The sequence below is a fragment of the Schistocerca gregaria genome, chromosome 2 (assembly GCF_023897955.1).
Source record: "Schistocerca gregaria isolate iqSchGreg1 chromosome 2, iqSchGreg1.2, whole genome shotgun sequence".
NCBI lineage: Eukaryota > Metazoa > Arthropoda > Insecta > Orthoptera > Acrididae > Schistocerca > Schistocerca gregaria.
Window position 1 is genome coordinate 901,332,372 of NC_064921.1, and position 24,892 is coordinate 901,357,263.

Here is a 24,892-nt window from a genome sequence, read left to right on the forward strand (position 1 = left end):
TTCTCTGCAAATAAATTATATCACTCGAGTAAAGAAGTACTTGCACATTAGCTAGTGCTAATATGATGATTAGAATTAGAAAAAGATTTACACACAGGCATTCAGCTTTATCGTGATATAGTCAGACCCATGAAGTCACGCAGATTAAAATCGGCCACACCTGAACGGTTGTCGGCATTGTCTGTTATATAACAGGAGAAAAGTTAGAGCCCATATGTTGAAGGAAACATAGAAATAACGTTAGCGACTTGTCTGTGCAGTCCAGGATGTTGCTCTTGGTGTGACATTTTATAAAAGTCTTCTAAGTACCTGGATTGAACCAACAGGTCGCTGAGCTGGGTGCAACAGTCCATGTGTGACAGCTGAAGTGGTAAGTAACGAAGTGCATAAGCAGCCAAAAGGAAGAACGATCTGACAAATAAATGGAAAGCCATCTTCAGTCATCCAGTGCCTCGGATTCTCTCTGAGAAATCGTGATGATATATTTTAATTACTAATACGTCAGCCATGTCTGGTCTACAAATCACTACCTCGAGTTCTGGGAAATGTTCCAAGACATGAACTTGAAGCTCATTTTTACATAGAATTACGGTATTTTTTGTTAAAACGGCATCAATCTTGCCTGGCGTATGTTACCAAATGATTCTCTTCTTACATTAAGACACTTAATGAATTGAAATAATACGTCACCAGAAACGATTTTGTCACACTCTACTTGCGCCTAACTCAGTTTTTGCCCTAATGGCTGCCATTTTTCACTGTCATTTGTCGGAAAACATGTGCATCATATCGCCTTTCGGATGGTGTTTTAATAATGTTCTAGTAAGTGTTTTCCAGCTACAAAGTGCGACGAACTTTGAAAAATACGAAAACCAAGGCAATTCTTATTTGACACTGAACTGTATGACTCCCCACTTTTTTATGTTTCAAACAAGTGCACAGACACCAAAGTATCATAATGCAGAATGTAAATCTAATTTAACGCTAGTTGTTAAACCATTCGCTATTTATTTTCCCATTAATCATCTACCGATCTCGGTATTAACCATCATCCAGGATGTAGGGCACAACAGATTAGTTAAAAGCATCCCATATTCCTTTTTAGCCAAATAATATCGAAATTTTCCAGTGAAATTGTACAAATAATTTGTCGTGGAGTACTAACAGTCGTAATTAAGACAAGCTGTTTCTACAATTTTACTGGATAATACCGATATTGTTCATCTTCAAAGGAATATGAGGTACTTTTAACTAATCTGTTATACCCAACATCCTGAATGATGATTAATAATCGAAATTGGTAGATAACTAATGGGACAAAAAAAACAGCTAATAGTTAAAATGTCTTTTATAAAATACTTTACGGCTCTTGTACCTCACTATATGGAACCATTGCAAAAGTGCTTGATGTCTGACAAGGTGACTGCTTTGTTCTAGCAGCGCACGGCTGCAGCCTTCATCTTTTCCTTCTCATCCCTCAGCACCAATAGGCACTGGGTTCGGAGCGTTTGGCTGGAGCATGTCCGGAGCGCTCGTGCTCGTGGAGCGCTGCTTGGTGAGGCATGTCCTGGAGCGCACGGCCAATCGTCATCCGTTTAGAATGTTGGAGACCAGGCATGTGCTTAAGCGCTCTGTGTGGATTCAGGAGATGTCGATCGACTGTCGTCAACCTGAACCAGCTAATGGGAGGAATCCAGCATGTTTTACTACATAAACAGCATTTTGAAAGCTGTAAGGTGTACGGCACTATTTGGAGACGCAGTATTTTCAGTCAGCTACACCAAAGGGGCCTTCGTGACCATCTCCACATTTTCATTCGGTCATCCCTCTCAAGACGCATTTTTGGCACAGAGTTGATGATGACGTGCTATCATATAATTTTGTTCAGGAGAGCGTTGTTCCCAGGGCAATGTTTTATGTGTGACCCTGTTTACCATAGCAGTAAGGAATACTGTGTTCCTTATTTGTGGACAATTTTGCAGTCTTCTGTTCTTCCTCTAGTATTGTAGCCGCTAGTCGGCGGTTGTATAAAGCAGTCATGGCGTACCTCCTTCCAGTCACGCAGGTAAGATGACAATCATCTCACTCGTCTTCGCATAGGGCATACCCCATTGACACGTGGCTTTTTGCTCCGGCTAGAACTCAATTCGGGATGTGGAGTTTGTGGCGTGCAGATTACTATGCGCCACATTTAATAAGCTGTGATTTGTTTTCAGACCAGAGGGTAGCGGCAGATTTGCTAACAGATATGTCCTCTATTTTAAATGACATTCAAACGAATGTGGTTCGAATTTTAAGGTTTTGCGGTCGATCCAACTTGTTTCTTAAAATTTTAGGAAGATATGCTTAATGTGTTACAGGATGACTGGCTCACTCATGATTGTTGTAAGTACTCAGCCCGTCATTTGCCTGTTGGCTCCTCAGTCGCTTTACCAGTGTTTTACTCCCAGGTATGGCACCTTTCACCCTTTGCCTGTGATCTTAAGGTGTATGAGGCAGTGATTGTGTGGGTCAACACTAGTCAGGTGAGAGTGAGTGAGAGTCATTTTGTAGATCTACCCCCTACTGTGTGACAACGTTTTTAGCCATTTTGTCCACATTCGTTTCTTTTAATCTATTTAAGGGCGCCGATAACTTCGCCATTGAGCGCTTGTGAACTAACACACGCACACACACACACACACACACACACACACACACACACACACACACACACACACACACACAATAGCATTCCAGAAATGTATTGCAACCAATGACATTGATGAACTCTAGGCTTTTATTTCAATCTTTCATTAAATAACCAAATTTCCAAATGTCACAATTTTCTGATGATCTCTCTGTGAGTGAAGAAACTAAAATGAAATAGAAACTAAAGTGAGATCGTATCTAGAGAGGGAGATAAATGTGTGGTAATTTATTTCCACTCTTTAACATAGAATATGTCGCGATAATATTCGTGACAAACTACAACAGTCCAACAGAGCGATTCTCGAACTCAGATAACTGCCTTTCCAGAGTAGTACGCTGCGACTTGCTCAGTCTGAGCACATACTGCTAGCCAATTAAATACTTGATATTACCGTCACTTCGTTCATTTCTTCCGGCGAAAGACCGTTTAATGACATCGAGCCCTATCTCGGTACCCACTTTCACCATGTCACCAATATTGATAACAGAGAATATATTCACCGAAGAGTACAAGCATTTATTTGTAACATCCTTGAGACTATAGTGTTGTTTACTGGAACACTCCGTGGTATCCACTTTCTAAAGGGTGCTAATGCCGAAGAACCACGTTTATCTCTGCGCCGTTTAGTTGCTCCGACAATCTGGGAGGTGTGCTCGACAGACGCAGTTGGTAGTGTTCTGACAATTTAAGATAAGTACCACGCCACGCATCCAGTACTGGCGCCCCATTCTAAGGTGTCCCCAATCATCGGAAAACAAAAGGAAGTCTTGGATAAGAATACGAGTAATAATCTCTTGCAGCCTTCATTTTCAGAATGAAAAGTTCACTGTTTATTATTAATTCAACAAAGCGTTCGTAAAGGATATCGTAGAAAATATTTTGCACACTACTGTCGCGATTTTTGCTTCCAAAAAGTAGGGTGTGTCTCAGGTGTTTACCGAGTTTTAATGATCAATGTTTGTCAAAACATGCATTCGAAATGCACATAGTAACGAAATTTGACCGTTATACTAATTAATCAAATAAGGGCCCAAATGCATGTAACCGTACCATGAAACCCAGCCGTGTTCCGGCTGCAACTTGTTTGCTAATGGCCGGTAATCCCTGGTGCCCACGCAGCGTAACCCCTGACGACCTGTGGCCTTTCCAGCCTCTGCAGCGCTGGTCAGCGTGCAATGGGAACGGCGTCTGTACTTCCCGTTCGGAGCGTTTTAAAACATAATCCATGTATATCAGAAGCTGAAAAACTGTAGAGTTATATTGTCTATTGCGCTTTGTCTGAAAGATTACATCAGCGGATAAAATGCGTTCCCCACAACTGGTGTCGCAGGCGACATGTATCATACGTCATTTGTACTAATCGCACGACAGAGGGCTTTGTAGGATGTGATTAAAAATAAACTTGTTCGGGCAGCATCTGTTAACATCCATCTGGCTATCCAAAATACCCTAAGGTTACTTAGTCGTACACACACTCTGTTCTTATCTTTTCAGTGATTCTGCTGCCACTATACCTGTATTAAAAAATAACGGAATCTCTTATGCTCCGAAAGACAGGGAAAGCGTGATATGTGACGTTTCATGTTTTCGTTTCGTATTATTCAATGTTCGAAAAAGAAACGAAAGCGTGCCGGTATAATACTCGAAAAAATTCCGATTTTTCCGCTGGAACACGTGCCACCGTTCTCAAGACACGAACTGCAAGCGAGAGAACACGAGAGAGTATGGTATAAATATCACTCGTGAAAATATGACAAAGAGTTTATGTTGACTTTTTCCCCAGTCTTTCTTGTCTTGCCAAACGCCCTGGTTGTATAAGTCTGAAAATTTTACCTTAAACTAGTCGTCCACTTCATTAATGGTCTTATGTGTGTTGTCAGGTCGGCGACCACGTAATGATTTTTTTTATTTCTGGGAACAAGAGCAGTCACTTAGTGGGAGACTGAAAGAATAAGGCGGGTGCTACCAGGTCACCAAGCCACAACTGCATACTGAGATGAATGTACAGATGCTCAAATGTAGGGTTTCGTAGGGATCGAATGAAGGTTAGAGCCACGGGTCGTAACACATCTGAAATGTTACGTCCACTGTTCAAAGTGCCGTCAATGCGAACGAGAGGTGACAGAGACGTGTAACCAACGGCACCCCACACCATCACACCGGGTGATACGCCAGTATGGCGATGATGAATACACGCTTCCAATATACGTTCACCGCGATGTCGCCAAACACGGATGCGACCATCATAATGCTGTACACAGAACCTGGATTCATCCGAAGAAATGACGTTCTGCCATTCGTGCACCCAGGTTCGTCGTTGAGTACACCGTCGCAGGCACTCCTGTCTGTGATGCAGCGTGAAGGGTAGCCGCAGCCATGGTCTCCGAGCTGATAGTCCATGCTGCTGCAAACGTCGTACTGTGTACTGCAGACGAATAGCAGCACATTGTCTTCAGCGAAAAATCGCGTCCTGCAATAACCTGGATGACCTTTATCGGCAAGTATGACGACCACCTTGAGAGAGGTCTCTCTATCTCCTACTGTTTTGGGGAAGAACCGCGGTATTACTCTTGGCAAAATGGTGTGGGGAGCCGTCGGGTATGACTTCAGATCACGGCTAGTAGTGATTCTATATATACATCCATACTCCGCAAGCCATCTGACGGTGTGTGGCGGAGAGCCTTGATTGAGGTCCGACGCTGGAATGGTACGCTTTCATGTGCTACCTCTCATGTGACAGTATCATGGTAACATTTTTCGCCGTTATACTGATCGTCCACACATGGCACGTTCCTCTGTCAACTGGTTGGGTGATATTGTGGCACTCCAATAACCAGTAAGGTCCACAGATCTGTTCAGAATAGACCATCTCGGACGTCAACTCTGTCCCATTGCTAGTGTCCAGGAGATTAAAGACAAATTAAAACAGTTTCTGGCCAACTTGTCTCAGAAGAGAGGATACAACGGCTTTCCGAAAACATCTACATCTAAATCGTACTCCGCAAGCCACTTAACGGTGTGTAGCGCAGGGTACTTTCGGTACCACTATCTGATCCTTCCAACCCTGTTCCACTCTCGAAAAGTGCGTGGGAAGAATGATCGTTGGTATTGGCTCTAATTTCTCGAATTTTCTCCTCATGGTCAATATGCGAGACGTATATGGGTTCAAAATGGGACTTAAAATCTGAGGTCATCCGTCCCCTAGAACTTAGAACTACTTAAACCTAACTAACCTAAGGACATCACACACATCCATGCCCGAGGTAGGATTCGAGCCTGCGACCGTAGCTGTCGCGCGTTTCCAAACTGAAGCCCCAAGAACAGCTCGGTCACACCGGCCCGCTACGTATATGGGGGGAAGTAATACGTTGTCTGACTCCTCCTGATATTTCAATAGTAACACTCTCCGTGAAGCACAACGCCTCTCCTGTAACGTCTGCCAGTGGAGTTTGTTTATAATCTCCGTAACGCTCTATCACCAGGTAAACGATATCGTGACGAAACACGCTGTTCTTCGTTGGATCTTCTCTATCTGTTCTATCAGTCCTACCTGATAGGGATACCAGATAGATGAACAGTACTCAAAAATCGGGCGAACAACCGCGTTACAAGCCACTTCTTTCGTAGATGAGTTACATTTCCTTAAGGTTCTTCCTATGAATCTGAGTCTGGTGTCTGCTTTACTCACTATCTGTTTTATACGGTCATTTCACTTAAGATCGCTCTGGATAGTTATGCCTAGATATTTTACGGCAGACGGTGTCTCCGGCTGTTTGTCATCAATAGTGTAGCTGTACACTAGCGGATTTCTTTTCCTGTGTATGCGCAATATGTTACATTTATTTACGTTCAGGGTCAACTGCCAGAGCCTGCACCAATCATCAGTTCTCTGCAGGTCGTTCTGCAAATTCTTACTATTTCTGGGGTTGCTACTTTTGTCTGCGAATAGCCTTAGAGAGCATCCGACGCTTTCTACTAGATCATTTCTATATATTGTAAACAGCAACGTCTATCACACTTCCCTGTCGATTTTGTTCCATTCAGAGCGACGTGTTGAGTTCTATCTGCAAGAAAGTCTTGAATCCAATCGCAAGTCTGCTTCGATACTCCGTAAGCTCTCATTTTTTTCATTAACGGCAATGCAGGACGGTGTAGAATGCCTTAGAACGGCATGATCAGGAAAATTACTAATGATATTCCGCATGTTCCGTCTGAAACGCTCTACAACTACAGATTCTGAACCATGTGGTCTATAGAGGCACCCGATCACCATTTTTGGCCGTTCTTTGGTAATCAATTTCACCCAGATTAATTCACATTCGGAATCCGTGATAACCTCGCTAGATCTTATAGAATTTTGTACTGCAATAGCCTGCCGGAGTGGCCGAGCGGTTCTAAGCGTTACAGTCTGGAACCGGGCGACCGCTACGGTCGCAGGTTCGGATCCTGCCTCGGGCATGGATGTGTGTGCTGTCCTTAGGTTAGTTAGGTTTAAGTAGTTCTAAGTTCTAGGGGACTGATGACCTCAGATGTTAATTCCCATAGTGCTCAGAGCCATTTTCTCTGAGGTCACTGTGGCTGATTTAACAGACAAATCGTCTTTAATCCCAAGGGAGGGGTTCTCTAACCTAAAAAAGCCTCATATGCACGCCACACGTACTCCGCTACCCTAGTAGCCGCTTCCTGCGTGTAGTGCACGTCTGACCTCGTAAGGAGAACCTTACAATTCTACACCCGATAGCAGACGGGGATCGAGAGATTCGCATCCGATGCTGTCTCAGATTAGTCTGAGCCTCTGGTTTAGATCTTGCACTCTGCTGCAAACCAGAGGACCGCGATCAACCCTGGTTACGATGCTACAAATAGGCAGCGTAGCCTGCACCTTGCGTGCGTTGCTAGTTGCCTTCAGCAAAACAGCCAGCCGCCGAAAGAAGACGATGATTGCCTCAGAACCCAAGCGGTAGGCGTCATTGGTGCCGACATGTGACACTACGTGCAACCGGTTGCATCCAGTGCGCTCGATAGCCGCCGGAAGGGCCTCCTCCATATCACGGTTGGGACCGTCCGGCAGACATACCGAATACACACTGGAATTCTCTCCCGCCTTGCCTGCTGTCTCTCTGAGGGGCTCCATCAGCCACCTAACATTGTAGCTCCCAATGACAAACATAGCCACCCTCTGTACTTGTCCGGACTGGGCAGGAAAATCGACCGCTGGCCCAACAGGAGAGGCGTCCCGTGCTGGCTCAGAGTAATCTTCAACACTTTGTACCACCTGTTGCTAAGACGTAGGGAGCCAGCCGGACGGCGTGCTGCCTCTTTCGCCTTCCGCCCAGTGACACACAAACGCACCACTGTCTACCACCCACTCTGGTGTGAGGACGGACCGGTTAGATGTTGCGTATCAGAAGCCACAATGACGTCCGGGTCACCAGGGGATCCCAGTTGCACTAAGGGTGTCGCAGGTCTCGCCACTGGCGCCCCGACGTCACCTCAACTTGGAGCATGAGCTATAAGCTTGTCGACGGTAGCCAACGCAGCTTCCAGCTGTTTTCGGACAGCAGCCAACTCTTCTTGTGTCCGCTCACAACAAGCACAGTCCCTAGCCATATTGTACTGTGAATAAAACAGATACAAGATCTCAAGTGGCGCTACTTTGAAATGTATACAATATATACCAAAGGAGAATAAAGTTACACTGAATCTTGCTTTGCAGATTTCTCACTGTACTCTTAGACCGCAAGCGTAAACGGAAATACATTTCTCTACTGATTTTTATGTATTTACAGATACCTGTTGTTAGAAATACTGTTTACCGAAAAGTTACTGCACAAGATAAGTATTCAAACTGTATGCTGTTTACTAGCACAAAATTAAAACTTTGTGGCGTGATGAAGTCTCTGGCAACGGGAAAACTTACACGCAAATAGTTCACTTCTTTGCAGCTGCGCGAGAAAAAAAAACAGACTAAATTAATTTACTGTTATCAAACAAGTGCCGCCGCTGCTGCTGCTGCTTCGCGTCCTTTCGGCTCGGCGGCTGCCGCTATACCTTCCCAACCGCATTAGTTAATGCACCTAGACCAGAGAGCGTGCAACGTCATAGCGACTAGGGTACCCGTATTTCTCTCGATTTTGTAATCAGTGAAGTACTGTCACATACACTCGCCACCCGTGGAGTTTCATTTAGTTTCCTTCTGCCGCAGACTCGTGCCACTAGCAACGTCTTTTGTAACCTGTAGCATATTGCGTATTGAGCGGGGTGAAAATGTCTATATTTCTCTGTGACTGTTCTTCTCTCACTTTATTCTCATGGTCAGTAAGCAAGATAGACGAAAGATGTGGCGTAAAAGTCGTCTTCGAACAGTGGTTTTGTCAATTTACCCAACAGTGTTTCGCCAGAGTAATGGTATGTCTCAAAGATACACATTTAATTTCCGTAAGCATTTCGGTTGCAGTTTTATACGGTCTACACCATTCTGCTACAGTCCTAGCAGTGCGATTATGAAACTTCCTGGCAGATTAAAACTGTGTGCCGGACCGAGACTCGAACTCGGGACATTTGCCTTTCGTGGGCAAGTGCTCTACCAACTGAGCTACCCAAGCACGAATCACGCCCCGTCCTCACAGCCTTAGTTCTGCCAGTACCTCGTCTCCTACACTCCAAACTTTACAGAAGGTTCGCAGAAGAGCTTCTGTGAAGTTTGGAATGTAGGAGACGAGGTACTGGTAGAAGTAAAGCTGTGAGGACGGGGCGTGAGTCATGCTTGGGTAGCTCAGTTGGTAGACCACGTGTCCGCCAAAGGCAAAGCTCCCGAGTTCGAGTCTCGGTCCGGCACACACTTACAATCTACCAGGAAGTTTCATATCAGCGCCCACTCCGCTGCAGAATGAAAATCTCATTCTGGAATGCCATTATGGATTCCGTCGATACCTTATCCAGACTCACTTGATGTGAAAACCAAACTACAGAATTGGCCGCGCTAGTGTCTTCTATTCTATCCTCTGTACGGATGAACTAAACCGACCAGCTCCTTCCCTTCAAATTTAAATCTCCCTTTCAGCTTCTCTATTACTGATTTTAAATGTTATTACCATTTCGTATAACTTAGAGGGAATATCGCTAAGTAATGAATTGAAATGGTGTCATCAGCTTCAAAAGTTTGATAATGGTTTAAATGGGACACGACAGGGTTCTTTCTCTTTGTAATAGACGTTTGTATTGTAATTACCTACATTTAAAGTAGGTTTGAAGTTATTAGAAGTTGAAATTCGATCAGGTCGTCGGTATTTCTTCACGGTCGTTAAACGACGATATATTCCTGCAAACAATAGTATCATCAGTGAACAATCTGATAGAGTGACGAAATTGTGTGACTTTATGAACAGTAAATTCTACGTCAGTTGAATATTTCTCTGTTCCGTTGGAATAACGAAGTACTTAACCGACGTAGTTTTCGCCACTAACCACGACCCTATAAATTACTTCGAACATACAGTGGTAGGACAGAAATATGGAAACATCGCGAAAGATGCACACTTGAACATCAGTGCAAATGCTAGGCAAGCCTCCAGCTTGCCCTGTTCTATATAAACACGTACGGCACCTTCCCAATGCCCACAATCTGTTTTCAAGCGGCAGTCGTGGACAGAACAGTATTCTGTTTCGTTGCGAGTGCATTATGTCGGAACTAAGTGAATTCGAACATGAGAAAATTGCCGAAGCTGGTGTGGTGGGTGCTTCGTAACTAAGGCAGCCGGAGTGTTTCGAGAGGCGCCGTATGGAAGTAAATACAACATACAGGGAAAGCGGAAAAACATCATCAGCTAAGTCGCGACGCGAACGAAAGTGTGTTTTAAGTGATTGTGACAGGCGGTCATTGAAGATGATTGTGACGAAAAGGAGACAGCAGCTGCAGAAGTCAGAACTGCATGTCGAACTCGTGAACCCTAGGTAATTCCATAACTTGGGAACTGCGGGTCGAGCTCCAATTCCATAACAGCACATCAGTTATTCAAATACCCGTAACAGGAGTACGTGGTCCCATAGCAATAAAGCCATTACAATGGAGCCGCGCGGGATTAACCGAGCGGTCTCAGACGCTTCAGTCATAGACTGTGGGGCTGGTCCCGGCGGAGGTTCGAGTCCTCCCTCGGGCATGGGTGTGTGTGTATTTGTCCTTATGATAATTTGGTTAACTAGCGTGTAAGCTTCGGGACTGATGACCTTAGAAGTTGAGTCACATAAGATTTCACACGCATTTGGAACATTACTATGGAGCGACGGAAGAAAGTCGGTTGGTCGGATAAGTCTTGTTTCACACTGTTTCCATCTTTGGGCTGAGTTTTCACCCCAAGAGTGAAACTTGGCAGAGGTTCACTGCTGATTTGCACAGACATACGGTCGTATTACTGCCAAGGATTCGCCGCCGCGGTGGCCGAGCGCTTCTAGGAGCTTCAGTCCGGAACCGTGCGACTGCTATAGTCGCAAGTTAGAATCCTGCCTCGGGCATGGATGTGTGTGGTGTCCTTGGGTTAGTTAGGTTTACGTAGTTCTAAGTTATAGGGGACTGATGACCTTGAAGTCAAGTCCCATAGTGCTCAGAGCTAATTGCACATTTGCCAAGGATTCGAAAATAGTTCAAATGGCTCTGAGCACTATGGGACTTGACATCGGAGGTCATCAGTCCCCTAGACTTAGAACTACTTAAACCTAACTAACCTAAGGACATCACACACATCCATGCCCGAGGTAGGGTTCTAACCTGCGACCGTAGCAGCAGCACGGTTCCGGACTGAAGCGCCTAGAGCCGCTCAGCCACAGCGGCCGGCTGCCAAGGATTATGTGACGATTTTAGCTGACAGGTCAATCTCATGGTAGTGTGTTTGCCTCCAATGGGGATGCTGAGTTTCAGGACAGGTCCCTGTTCACACAGCTCTAATCTTCCAGGATTGTTGTGTGAGCATGAGGATGAACTGTCGCATGTATCCTGTTGTGGAATGCGTACTGTAAGACCTTCCATCAGATTATTTGACTTGACACTCTAACGAAGTAGGCGAGTGTCAGCAATACGTCTCTTGGTCTTATCGTGGCGTGTTACCTTCTGCCGTTGGGTCAGACGATAGAGATGCCACTTCCACAGATTGACGGTGGCCAACTTTAAACAGAACTTGATTAATTTTCACACACATTTACTAAAATAATAACAAGCATAAAAATTACTTTACTTGGTTCTGGATGCTATTTACAATTGACAATGTGAAGTTCCTCTGGTATTGGTATATTATTATTCTTGGTATATTATTATTCTCACATATATCTCTGATACTCGACAAAGTGTCTGTACATTTATCTTCATGGCTATGTACAGGTATATGGTAATCTTATTAGGCGCAGACTGAAACTTGACTGTAGACTGGTATAGACAAATGTAGAACTCGTACAGACTAGTGCAGACTAATGCAAATGGGTACAGACAAATGCAGACCGACTAATCGGAGGTCTGTGCACTCGTTATAAAACCTTGCGCGTTCATGTGTCATTGCGCGAGTGTGATCCGTGAGGAGAAAAGGTTCTGCGTTAGCAGCAATCTCACTGGCTGCGTTACATATTAATACGCGGATCGGCGGAAGCAGAATTTGGTCCGTCTCTACGACAGCGCCATCTTGTAGTTAGCGGAGACGGACGAACGGTGTGCCTGCGCTGATGTGCTTAGCCGGGCGAACTCTAGGGGGAAAGTTGCGTACGTGCTGACTACGCGGAACTATGTACCAACACCTGTCGACCACAGTTACGAGATCACAATGCTATTGAGCCATTTTGGTCTACTTTGGAGAAAGGTGTGCGTGGTCGCTGTCCACCTCCACCGTCTTTACATGAACTTGCCACTGTTTTGCAAAAAAAAAAAAAAGGTTCAATTGGCTCTGTGCACTATGCGATTTAACTTCTGAGGTCATCAGTCGCCTAGAACTTAGAACTAATTAAACCTAACTAATCTAAGGACATCACATACATCCATGCCCGAGGCAGGATTCGAACCTGCGACCGTAGTGGTCGCTCGCTTCCAGACTGTAGCTCCTAGAACCGCACGGCCACTCCGGCCGGCACTGTTTTGTAGAAGAGTGGTGTAAGATTTCCTTGAAAACATACAGCACCGGTACTTACCCGTTCCGCGGCGACTGTAAGCGGATTTCAATGCCGACGGTTTTCCTACATCTTATTGGACATGGCAATGAGTTGTGTTTCAGGGGTTTCCGTAGTTTGGCCTGTCCTCTGTATCTAGGCTTCAGAGCACCTTGTCTTCAAAAATAATGTTGTTGATGGTATTACATAATTTGTTAAGGAATGCTAAGGATATCAACTATCATAACCTACTTCCATCTGAACAAGGAAATGATCTGTTAGGAGCAGAGAACTGGATATCAGATTTTACCAAGGTCAATATGACAATTTTAATTTAGTAAAGATTAAGAAACAAAAGTCGAAGCTCATCAACGAGGATTGGCGCGTGATGTCTACTTGTTGTTTAGTATGCGGAAGGCCTCTTCACACAGCTGAATGCGAGGAATCGGCACGACAGAAACTCCAAGTTGCTCAGCTGGGAAAACTGAAACTGACGTCCTGAATCGCTACAGTCTGACAGTTCCGTATGCGGATGATGACCGATAAGCCCTTGCACTATTGTCAGACTATTTTAACTTTGCACAGACTTCGATTTGCAAAAAATCAAACATGGTAATATAAATAGAACTGTGCACCCGATTTTAAACTAATAAGCACTAATTTAAGAACCGGTCCAAAATTTAGAAATGCTAGTGGCCATCGTAAAATAGCACTTTTAACGAAAACAAGTCGCCGACAACGGTGTCGCGGTAGGCACACACAACAGTGAACTTCAGAACCGACACCGGCACTCAATGACGATATACACAGGCTGTACCATCTCTGTGGTCGAACAACACATGTAGCGGCGACAAAATCACAGTGCACAGTAAATCTTTTACAAAATCCGGGCCACCGAATTACGATCAGCTCCAACAGAATTACAGTACAGCGGCACACCAGAACTCTATATCGCCAGTGCAGAGCTCCTAGACAACACTGTTACTGCCTGGGACGATGGTCGGACACAGAGAACTACCTAGCTAGTCTTCCTCGCCTCTTCACTTTCCAGCCGTCGTCTGGCAGTCTTAGCGTGGAAAACACGGCCGACAAACGAATAGGGAATCAGGTAGACGAACTACACTCATGCTTATAAATTAAGGATAATGCTGATACATGGTGAAACAACGCTCTGGTGGGCGATTTGTGGGTTTAAATCACCTCGGAGGATGACCATGCGGTGCATATGACCTGCGGTCGTCTCACGGTGGCGCTGGCAGCAGTCCACATATGCAGAGCTGTGTTGGTGCATGTCAGAGTCCGGTGCAGCGAGTAAGTGTGCAGACGTTTCCAGACGTGCTAATGGTGACTCTGTGTTGAAAATGGCTCAAAGAACACATATTGATGACGTTATGAGGGGTGGAACACTAGAGCTAGGGCGACTGGAGGCTGTCAAACACAGCAGGTCGTAGCATGGGCCCTCCGTGTGCCACAAAGTGTTATCCCAAGATTATGGTAACGATTCCAGCAGACAGGAAACGTGTCCAGCTGCTACAGTACGGGACGTCCACAGTGTACAACACCACAAGAAGACCGATATCTCACCATTTTCCACAGACGGCCACGGAGTACTACAGGTAGCCTTGCTCGTGAGATTACCGCAGCCACTGGAACAACTGTCTCCAGACAAACAGTATGCGGACGACTGAACAGACATGGTTTATTCGCCTAGAGACTTGCAAGGTGCATTCCACTGACCCCTGGTCACAGCAGACCCCGTTAAGCCTGGTGTCAAGAACACAGTACATGGTCATTGGGACAGTGGTCCCATGTTATGTTCATGGAAGAGTCCAGGTATAGCCTGAACAGTGATTTTTCACCCTTAATGTCCTTGAAAGGGACCTGTATGGAGGTCGTGGTTTCATGGTGTGGTGTGGGATTATGATCGGTGCACGTACGCCCCTGCATGTCTTTCACAAAGGAACTTTTAACACCTCAGATGTACCGGGGCGTCATTTTGCACCAGTACGTCCACCTTTTCAGGGGTGCAGTGGGTCCCACCTTACTCCTGATACATGATGATGCACGGCCGCACCATGGTGCCATCGTGGAGGAGTACCTTGAACCAGAAGATATCAGGTGAATGGAGTGGCCTGCCTGTTCTCCAGACCTAAATCCCAACGAGCACGTCTGGGATGCTCTCGGTCGACGTATCGCTGCACGTCTTCAAACCCCTAGGACACTTCAGGAGCCCCAACAGGCACTGGTGCAAAAATGGGAGGCTACAGCCCAGCAGCTGCTCGACCATCTGATCCAGAGTATGCCAACCCGTTGTGCGGCCCGTGTACGTGAGCATGCTGATCATATCCTATACTGATGTCGGGGTACATGTGTACGAAACAGTGACGTTTTGTAGCACATGTGTTTCGGGACAGTTTGCTCAACTTACCGCCAGTGTTGCGGACTTCCATATCTGTGTCTTGTGTGTTCCCTATGTGCCTATGCTATTAGCGCCAGTTTTGTGTAGTGCCACGTTGTGTGGCACCACATTCTGCAATTATCCTTAATTTATGAGCATGAGTGTATTTCAATCGGTGGCTGCAGTGCCAACTGCCATTGTGAAAACCAAACGCCTTTCTTTATTTCTAATATTCATTCTGAGCGTAAAAAATAGTCTAAACAGTCTCTGGAAACACTCCGTATAATTGAATGTTGGTTATTAGTCGATAATGTGGTACAGCGTCGTGCAAAAAAAAAAAAAAAAAAATTGCGGCGTTGAAGTGGATGTGCGAGGACGTGAGTGAGATGCCTGGGTGGTTGCAGGTGCCGCTGGAGGAACTGCTGCGCGCGGACGTGTCGCCGCCGGCCTACCTGAGCGCCTTCGGGCCCAGCGTCGACGGCGTCGTCATTCGGTCCGACCTGCCCCGCGAGCTGCTGTCGCGGTTCGGGCCTGGGGACCCCATGGCCCCCGGCGGGCCGTATGCGGGTGGCGGGCCCGCCTCGCAGCAATCCGCCTTCGCGCCGGCGGCGGGTAACGGCGGCGCGAGCGGAGGAGGAAACGTCAAGCGCAGTGGAGACGCCACGCTGGCCGCGATGGGCAGCAGTTGGAGCGGAGCCACGAGGTACGTCTGGCATCTGAAGGAAATTGTTTATTTATTTTATAAATAATAATAATATGAAGGAAAGCTGGAACTGGGACCCTCACTAGATCTCTCATCAAATCACGTCATTGATTACACAGTTTCGTTACTGAAGGAGTCGGCAGGAGTAAGTTTTAACCTTCAATGTTGTACATCAGTGCGATCAAATTATCTGTCTTTCTAATGCACCGCATGCTGGTAACAAGTAGAACCATACGTATGGCTAGAAAATACCGTCTACTACGTGAACTTTTCGATTTCACTGTATGTATGTATGTTATTATTTTCGAATTAATTTTTATTATTTATTTATTTAACCTGATGTGATTAGGCCCATCAGTCCCTGTCTTATATCGGACCTCTTATATCACATCAATAGCACCATCGGTACATCTTAGTTACCTAAAAAATAACAATTTTAATGTGACAAATAGTATTAAAAAGATTTGAGTGTCGGAAATGGCAGTTTGAGTAAATTCTACTAATGAAATAATAAAATTACTACTGGCAGTTTTTGTCCTACTGTAGCTGCTGCCATTGATAGTGATAATAATAACAAATTTACGTACAGTTAAAGAGTATGAGACCTAATACTGAACCCTGGGGAGCGCCTGGTATACCTGCCTCCATTGCGACCTTCTGGTGCCGGACATCTCACATTGCTGGCGAGACGTCAGGTATGAGTGACTTCTTGAGAAATTTAGGGTCTTAATTTTGGCAAGTAAAATGTCATAGTCGACGGAGTCAGAAGCTTTTCTGAAGCCTAGAAGCACATGATAGTAGCCTCGTGTGCGTTTATGGCAAGCTTCAATTCATCTGTTACATTTATTAAATTGAATGTTGTGTGCGATGGTTACAGTACCCTGTAAAATGACCTTTTTTAAATTAGTAATAACAATATTTATATACGTGTTTGGAGAGAGAGAGAGAGAGAGAGATTGATTTTTGGTTAATATTTTTACTTTAAGTCGTAACTGGTATCTGAATTTTGGTTGCTGCCACCTTGAATGATCAGCTTCTGCACCAGTTGTTGAAGTATTGCAATTTGGAGGAAGTTACTGTTCTTTAAGGTTTAAAATACGACTCTGTTAGTTACTTGGCCGTATTGCGGATAGCTTTGAGCCCAAGTTTTAGTAGCTTTTCATACCTAAGGGACCACTGTTGTAAGAAAGAAAGATCAAACAGCAATCTGCATTTCGTGAGAAAAACAGATTGCTTGGCACACAAACTTCCTTCAAACTACACGTCCTGCTATATCAAAATTGGTCAGTGGAGTTCAGCGCCATACTATTGTACAAGAACATAATCCAATTACTGTAATTAAGGAATTATGAGAGGTTGTGACTTATTGAATGAAAACTATAGAGAATGCATTTCTGTTCCTGTATTTTAGTTAACTTTGTACACTTCGAAGTCTGTCGATTGATAGACGGCAACGAGAATGAAGTTCACCTCCTTTTCCAAAAACAAGATATTTATATTCTTCACTTCCAGAAAATTTCTATACATGAATGTTTGGCAACTCTTACACATACTTCACTCGCTTTTATCACTATAATATCAATTTTTATTAAATAGAACAATACGTTCCGAACGGCGGCCTAGCAACACGTCCCCTTTCCACAAGATACACATTAAGTCTTTTTTAAAAATAAAATCAGTTGTCCTTTTTTGAGTCCATACTCAGATTCTCTAATACTATCGTTGCGGGGATTGCGCGCTAAGGACTTCCTTGCTGTCCAGCTGCACTTCAAGTACTTTTTGAATCACATTTACATTTTCGGTATTTACATACATTACTGGGCTGCTCAGAATAAAATAAGGCACAAATTAATTAAAGAAAAAAAGCAATGGAGCACACACAACATTACAACCCTGATTAGTATTCGTCTGTTAAGCTCATTGTAGTTAAATAGCTCGTTAGCTGGTCGTGGAACTGTATCTTCTAACGTCGTGCACAGTGCAGGAGGAATGCAAATAGTAATGAAAGGGTGCTGTGCCAGCGTCCTTTTCAGGTAGTGGCTTCATTAGTCCCTGTTTTCAGATCTCAGGGAAGATCCTCCTTGCTAAGGAGTGATTGAAAGTATCTGTTATAGTGGGCAGTAGGGGGTCAGTAATGAGCTTCATCATTTGGTCTGTGATACCACAGTGTCCAGTAGACGTTGTTCTGGTATGCGTGATGGATTTTTTTGTCGGTATTGCACGTAACATGCTTCAGATAGAATATTTTCGTGACTGCAGTCGTTTACCCACGTGAAGTACTCTCCTGGGTCAGTCAAAATTTAGCCAAACATAGTGCAGAAACACAAAATAAACTCTTGTGAGGTAGTACTTCCTTCCGCCAACCCCCTCAATTAGCTGCTGGTGCGCACTGCAGTGAGATGAGTACACGTTGAACAAGTTCCTCTAGATAAGAATAAAAAGCGCATAAGAATAAAAAGCGCCACTCTAAATTGCAATTTATTTTCTGTCCATTGATGGTGACTGATATGTTATAAAAGCCATCACTAGCTCACAGTGTATTTACTCAAACCGCTGTGGCTCTCGGAGCTGCTGTGTACTGTCATGAGGTATACATCAACGATGACGAATACCATATGGTAGTACACAGCTGCTTCTGGCACAGTCAAGCCAACATGACAGATTTTCCGTATGGTACTTAGTTCGTACTAAGCGAATTATTGATACTTCCTTAACAAAAGCAGGACAAGCTCTTTCAAATATCCAAAAGTAACAGGTCTTCCGTCTTCAGTGATCTCAGTGTCAATAACAAACCAGGCTACATTATACCTTTGCTTAACATTAACTGAATTACCTATGGTGGTAGGCAGTACATGATAATATTGAAAAGGAAAATACTGCCTTACGTTCTGCAATTCTTCACACCTGAAGATGACCTGAGAAGCCGAAGGCTGGTTCATGACCAAATAAATATAATTTTGTAGAACTTACGGTAGTGTTTTCCCTTTTAGTACTACTACTTATAATCTATAATTTATGGACGATTTTCATGTCACTGGTCTCGTCACCGACAAATGTTAAATTTAAGTTTATGAACGGAGTTGAGTTGCTGTGAACACAACCAGGACGGAGAGGCACATAATAGAATACCGCTCCTACAATTCGGTCTCTGCATCAGTGGTACTGTGGAACTTCACTTGGCCTTTTCAAACTATAGTCCTATTTAATTTAGCGTTTGATGGCGGACAGATGTGACGGTCTCTCCCTGCAGTAGATTAATGGGAGTAGGGCATAGTCGTCTCACACTTAGTTATGTCATCTGCTGCGCAAAATAAACACGTTAAGTACTCTCCTGGGTCAGTCAAAATTTAGCCAAACATAGTGCAGAAACACAAAATAAACTCTTGTGAGGTAGTACTTCCTTCCGCCGACCTCGGTTCCCAGAGTTCCGGAACCTCTACAGAAAATTGGAATAGAGATCAACATAAATATCATTTCCTCCATTTTTATTGCTCATGAAAACCACACATTGCATGTTGTACCACCATACATACAGGAAGACCTTCTGAGGTGCTGGTTCAGATTGCTGTATACACCGGTACCTCTAATGCCCAGCAGCATGTCCTCTTGCTTTAATGCTTGCCTGTATTTGTCGTGGCATACCATCCACAAGTTCATCAAGGCGCTGTTGGTCCAGATTGTCCCACTCCTCAACGGCGATTCGGCGTAGATCCCTCAGAGTGGTTTGTGGATCACGTCGTCCATAAACAGTCCTTTTTAATGTAGCCCAGCCGTGTTCGATAGAGTTCATGTCCGGAAACATCGTGGCCACTATAGGCGAGCGATGTCGTTATCTTGAAGGAAGACATTCACAAGATGTGCACGATGGGGTCGCGAATTGTTGTCGATGAAGACGAATCGATCTGAGGATGGCATTCCATGACCACCAGCGGCGTGCGTCGGTCGCACATAATGCAATTCCAATTGGGCCCATCTGTACCGCGCTGCATGGAGTCGTGGTTGCAAAGATGGACTTCGCCATGGACGTGGGAGTGAAGTTGCGCATCATGCACGACGTCCTGTGGCTGCACGAAAAGAATTATTCAACATGATGGCGTTGCTGTCAGGCTTCCTCCGAGCCATAATCCGTAGGTAGCGGTCATTCACTGCAGTAGTAACCCTTCGGCTGCGTGAGCGAGGCAGTCATCGACGGTTACTGTCACTATGTACCTCCTCCTTGTCCGAACAACATCGCTTTGGTTCACTTAAAACGCCTGAACACTTCACTTGTTGAGAACCCTTCCTGGAAGGAAGTAACAATGCAGACGCGATCGAACCGTGGTATGGACCGTCTAGGCATGGTTGAACTACATACAACACGAACCGTGTGTCTCCTTCCCGGTGGAATGACTGGAACTTATCGGCCCCTCCGTCTAATAGGAGCCGCTCATACATAGTTTTTTACATCTCTGGGCTGGTTTAGTGACATTTCTGAAGTCAAAGGGACTGTATCCGTGATACAATAACCACAGTTAACGTCCATCTTCAGGAGTTCTGGGATCCGCGGTGATGGAAAAATGTTTTTGATTTATGTATGATGCCTGCTAGTTCTGGAGTAGGAAACTTTTTCAGATGCGAAAATTTCGCATATTTCAAGAGAAAACATAAATCTAGCGTTTATGAAAGTAAAGATTATTGATTTAAATTTCATAAGAGGCACTATAGATCTTGTAGACAGTACGTAACTTTAAGGGTTTTCACATGACTTAGCTGATTTTACTTGTTAACACAACGTCGCAACTTAGGGTTTTAGATGTCAAGTGCCGGCAGAGTTAATTTCATATAAATTTGGACACGACTAAACGATTCACGACACTAATATATTTTTTCTGATGCTCTAGCGTTTGGTCAGACAACGTATGTCTCAAATGGCACAGCCGAACAACGCTTTGCGAGGAAATTCATACCTAAAACTATAAATATTTAAACATGAAGGCACTCTCAGCATTGAATGATGATTTAGTTGAGGTCTCTGATGACATCAGATATGATGCAGAGAACAGAAGATACTGACAATGCTGAGAGTTATTGCCGTCATCCATTCCTTCCATACGTCTAGGGTTAGTCCAGATAAACGTCACGAAGAGTTGGTCAGGTGTATTCAGTGGTCGCACTCCATAGCCAAGCCAGAGCACTAAAGGCCACCAAAAGGTGGCAGGCGGACTACATGCGTTATTGTGAAGGTATTATGGATATGGTACGGTCTGCAACATTGTGTTGGAGATACGAAAGGAGGCAATAGAAAAGTAGGCAACCTGGGGCCTTTTCAGGAATAACACAGAGCTGCCTGCTGTTGATGCTCCAGAAGCAGTGCAAATACATTGTTCATAATACGGACCAGCTACTGCCAGGTTTATCTCTACTGCGGTACGCGCGTAAATGTACCAACAAATAAATAATCATCTCATCATGATTTCGTATTGTACCTCGCCAGCGATGTCTACATTCAGTATTGTTATCGTTCATTCCCTTTCCATCCCCCCCCCCCCCCCCCCCCGCCCAAAAAGGTTCTTTGAAATGATACTACTGTTTCTTCGCAAATTAGGAAACGAAAAACTCTGTACGCCATGGTAGCCGGTTTCACTAACGTCTTTCATCGTAACTTCTCTAGCTAGCACTGTTTACAATAGGCTCGCAAAACTTTGAAAATCAACAACATACTAGAGCATAATTTACTTCATTTGAGTATGTGATAAAAATCGTGCGAAAAATTATCCAAATAGGTTAACTGTTGCTTGTAAAAATAAAGTCTGAAAACATTCCTATCATTGTCTGATTTAGTTGAGGTCTCTGATGATATGATACAAAAAATGCATTGAGGTACAGAAAGTTATTGGATACCTCCTAATGTCGTGTCGGTCTTCCCATTGTCCGACGTCGTGCATCAGGTTGATGTGGCATAGACCGAACAAGTCGTTGGAAGTCACCTACAGAAATACTGAGCCCTGCTGCCTCTATAGCCTTCCAGAATTGCAAAAGTGTTGCCGGTGCAGGATTTTGTAGACGAACTGACTTCTAGATTATGTTCTATAAATATACGTGGGATTCATGTCGGGCGATCTGGGTAGCCAAATAATTCACTCGAATTTTCCAGAATGTTCTTCAAACAGCTTGCGAGCAATTGTAGTCCGGTGACATGGTGCATTGTCATCCATAAAAATTCTATCGTTGTTCGGGAACATGTAGTTAATGAATGGCTACAAAGAATCTCCAAGTAACCGAACATAACTATTTCCAGTAAATGATAGGTGCATTTGAACCAGAGGGCTCATTAAACTCCATGTAAACACAGCCTACATTTTTATGGAGCCACCACCAGTTTCAACAGTGCAGTGCCATGGGTTCACGGCTTCGTGGGTTCTGCGTCAAGCTCGAACCTTGCCATCAACTTTTACCAAACGAAATGGGGACTCATCTGGGCAGGCTACTGTTTCCCGTTGTCTGCGTTCCAAGTGATGTGATCACGAGCCCAGAAGAGGCGCTGCAGACGATGTTCTAGTAGCAAAGGTGCGTCGGTCGTCTGCTGCCGTAGCCCATTAACGTCAAGTGTCGCCTCACTGCCCTGATTTCTGCGGTTATTTCACGCAGTGTTGCTTGCCTGTTATCAATGACAACTCTACGCAAACGCCGCTGTTATCGGTCGTTGAATGAAGGCCGTTAACCACTGCATTGTCAGTGGCGAGAGGTAACGCCTGAAATGTGGTATTCTCGGTACACACTTGACACTGTGGATCTCTTAGAATATTGAATTCCATTGCAATTTACGAAATGGAATGTTCCATGCGTCTGGCTCCAACTACCATTCCGAATTCAAAGTCACATCGGAAACCTTTTTCATGAATCAGCTGTGTGCGAATGACAGCTCCACCGCACTGTCCTTTTATACCATGTGGACACCATCCTACCGCCATCTGTATGTGTATCATGGGACTTTTGCCGCCTCAATGTATTTCTTAGTGTTTTGAGTGGTTGTCTATTTACATTTTCGAACTAGATCTGGGATCACTCCTGATAGGAGAAATGGTCAGTTCTTACTTCATGCTGTCTGTGATGATGGGGCAGAACACTAAACCCAATTCCTCAACTTACTTACACGTACGACATGTTTGGCGTGGTGATAAGAGAGGGTTTGTCCAGGGTCCCCTACACATTTTCACAGTTTGCAGACATCCGGATACTGTTACTGAGGCTGTTTGGCGTTTTCTAAGGTGATTAGTCATTTGCGGTCTGTGACATCAAATGTGATGGAGGCAATATGGCTGAGAAAGCAGTGAACGATGATCCTCTTCCGCTCGACATCTATCGTTACATGGGGGAGGCATTCGGGAATGATTTGCTATAGTACTTTCTTGTAAGCCCATTTATTAATAAACATAAGGAATTATGCATATGTCACTATACTCCCTCCGACGTCAGTACACCGCTGCCATCTTAATGGCAACTTCACTATTGCGTGATACACCCATCCGTTCTTCGTTGTTGCCAAAACATTTTCCCCGCAGCACGTGTCTTATATTAACGAATAAAAAGAAATAAGATGGAGTGAGATCCGGTGAACGTAGCGGATTTGACACAACAGTGAGCGCTAGGCATGTCAACTTTCCTTAGCACTCTACTGCTGACGGCAGTGATGCGTCACTTAAAGAGGAACTACTTGACCACAGTTAAACGTTTCTGAAATGTTGTTTCGTCTCTCCCACAGAAAAGATCAGTCCTCCTTTGTCCATGGCAGTCGTCTTCCATCTTCTTCAAGCTTCCTCTACGTAATAACAAAGAAGCGCTACCTTTTTTACCATACGCACTGTTCATAACTGACATCTAGAATATGCGTGGTTTGTTTTGTTTTAGGGCGCAAAAACAACTAGGATCATACGTGTCCATGTCAGAACTGTAGAACACGAAGACATAGAGGAGCTAAAAACGATTACAAGTGTACTATAATTAGTTCATCGTGGTACGAGACGACATGCCCGTAGTTTGCACGGTATTCGCCAAAGAACGTAACTGTAAATCATTTCCGAACGGCGCTCGTTTGTTAAGCGTTAGGGTTTCTTCTGGTTCAAATTGCGCGCGAAGGCAAGAAAGAATGATAATTAAATGTCTCTGTGCATGCTGTAATTGGTTTAATCATATCTTCACGATCCCTACGAGAGCGATGCGTAGAATGGTGCAGAATGTGTATACCGGTGCGCCAGCCAGCCTGGATGTGGTTTTTGGGCGGTTTCCCACGTTCCACTAAGTGAATACCGGACTGGTAACCACGTTCCTCCTCAGTTACACGTTCCGCAAAGCTCTAGAAAACGTTCGCACGTCTTCCTGTGGAATAGCACTAGAGGCAGACGGTTGGGGTATACAGATTTATTCCTAGGGGATGGCAGAGAGGGGAATGGAGGCGGGTTAAGGGAAGAGATGGCGACAGGAAGGGCATGCCACCATTCTCTGCCACCACCATTGCAAATCCAATAAATAACATGACGAGCCCTTGAAGATACAGCAGAATCACCTCGAAGGGAACGATCTGTTGATACATAATCAGCATGGTTTCCGAAATCATCGTTCTTGTGCAACGCAGCTAGCTCTTTATTCGCACGAAGTGATGGCCGCTATCGAGAGGGGATCTCAAGTTGATTCCGTATTTCTAGATTTCCGGAAAGCTTTTGACACCGTTCCTCACAAGCGACTTCTAATAAAGCTGCGGGCGTATGGGGTCTCGTCTCAATTGTGCAACTGGATTCGTGATTTCCTTAAGGAAGGTCGCAGTTCGTAATAATAGATGGCAAATCATCGAGTAAAACTGAAGTGACATGAGGTGTTTCCCAGGAAAGCGTCCTGGGACCTCTGCTGTTCCTGATCTATATAAATGACCTGGGTGACAATCTGAGCAATTCTCTTAGGTTATTCGCAGATGATGCTGTAATTTACCGTCTAATAAGGTCAT

At 44.6% G+C, this 24,892-nt stretch overlaps 1 protein-coding gene across 1 annotated transcript in view; it reads left to right on the forward strand.

Moving 5' to 3' along the window:
• The window catches only part of LOC126335344 (neuroligin-4, X-linked-like), a 397,024-nt gene that overhangs the window by 180,618 nt on the left and 191,514 nt on the right, over window positions 1-24,892 (forward strand). The window contains exon 5 of the mRNA XM_049998528.1: window positions 15,617-15,915. Coding sequence (XP_049854485.1) covers window positions 15,617-15,915 — 299 coding nt within the window. The remainder of the gene's footprint in view (window positions 1-15,616; window positions 15,916-24,892) is intronic.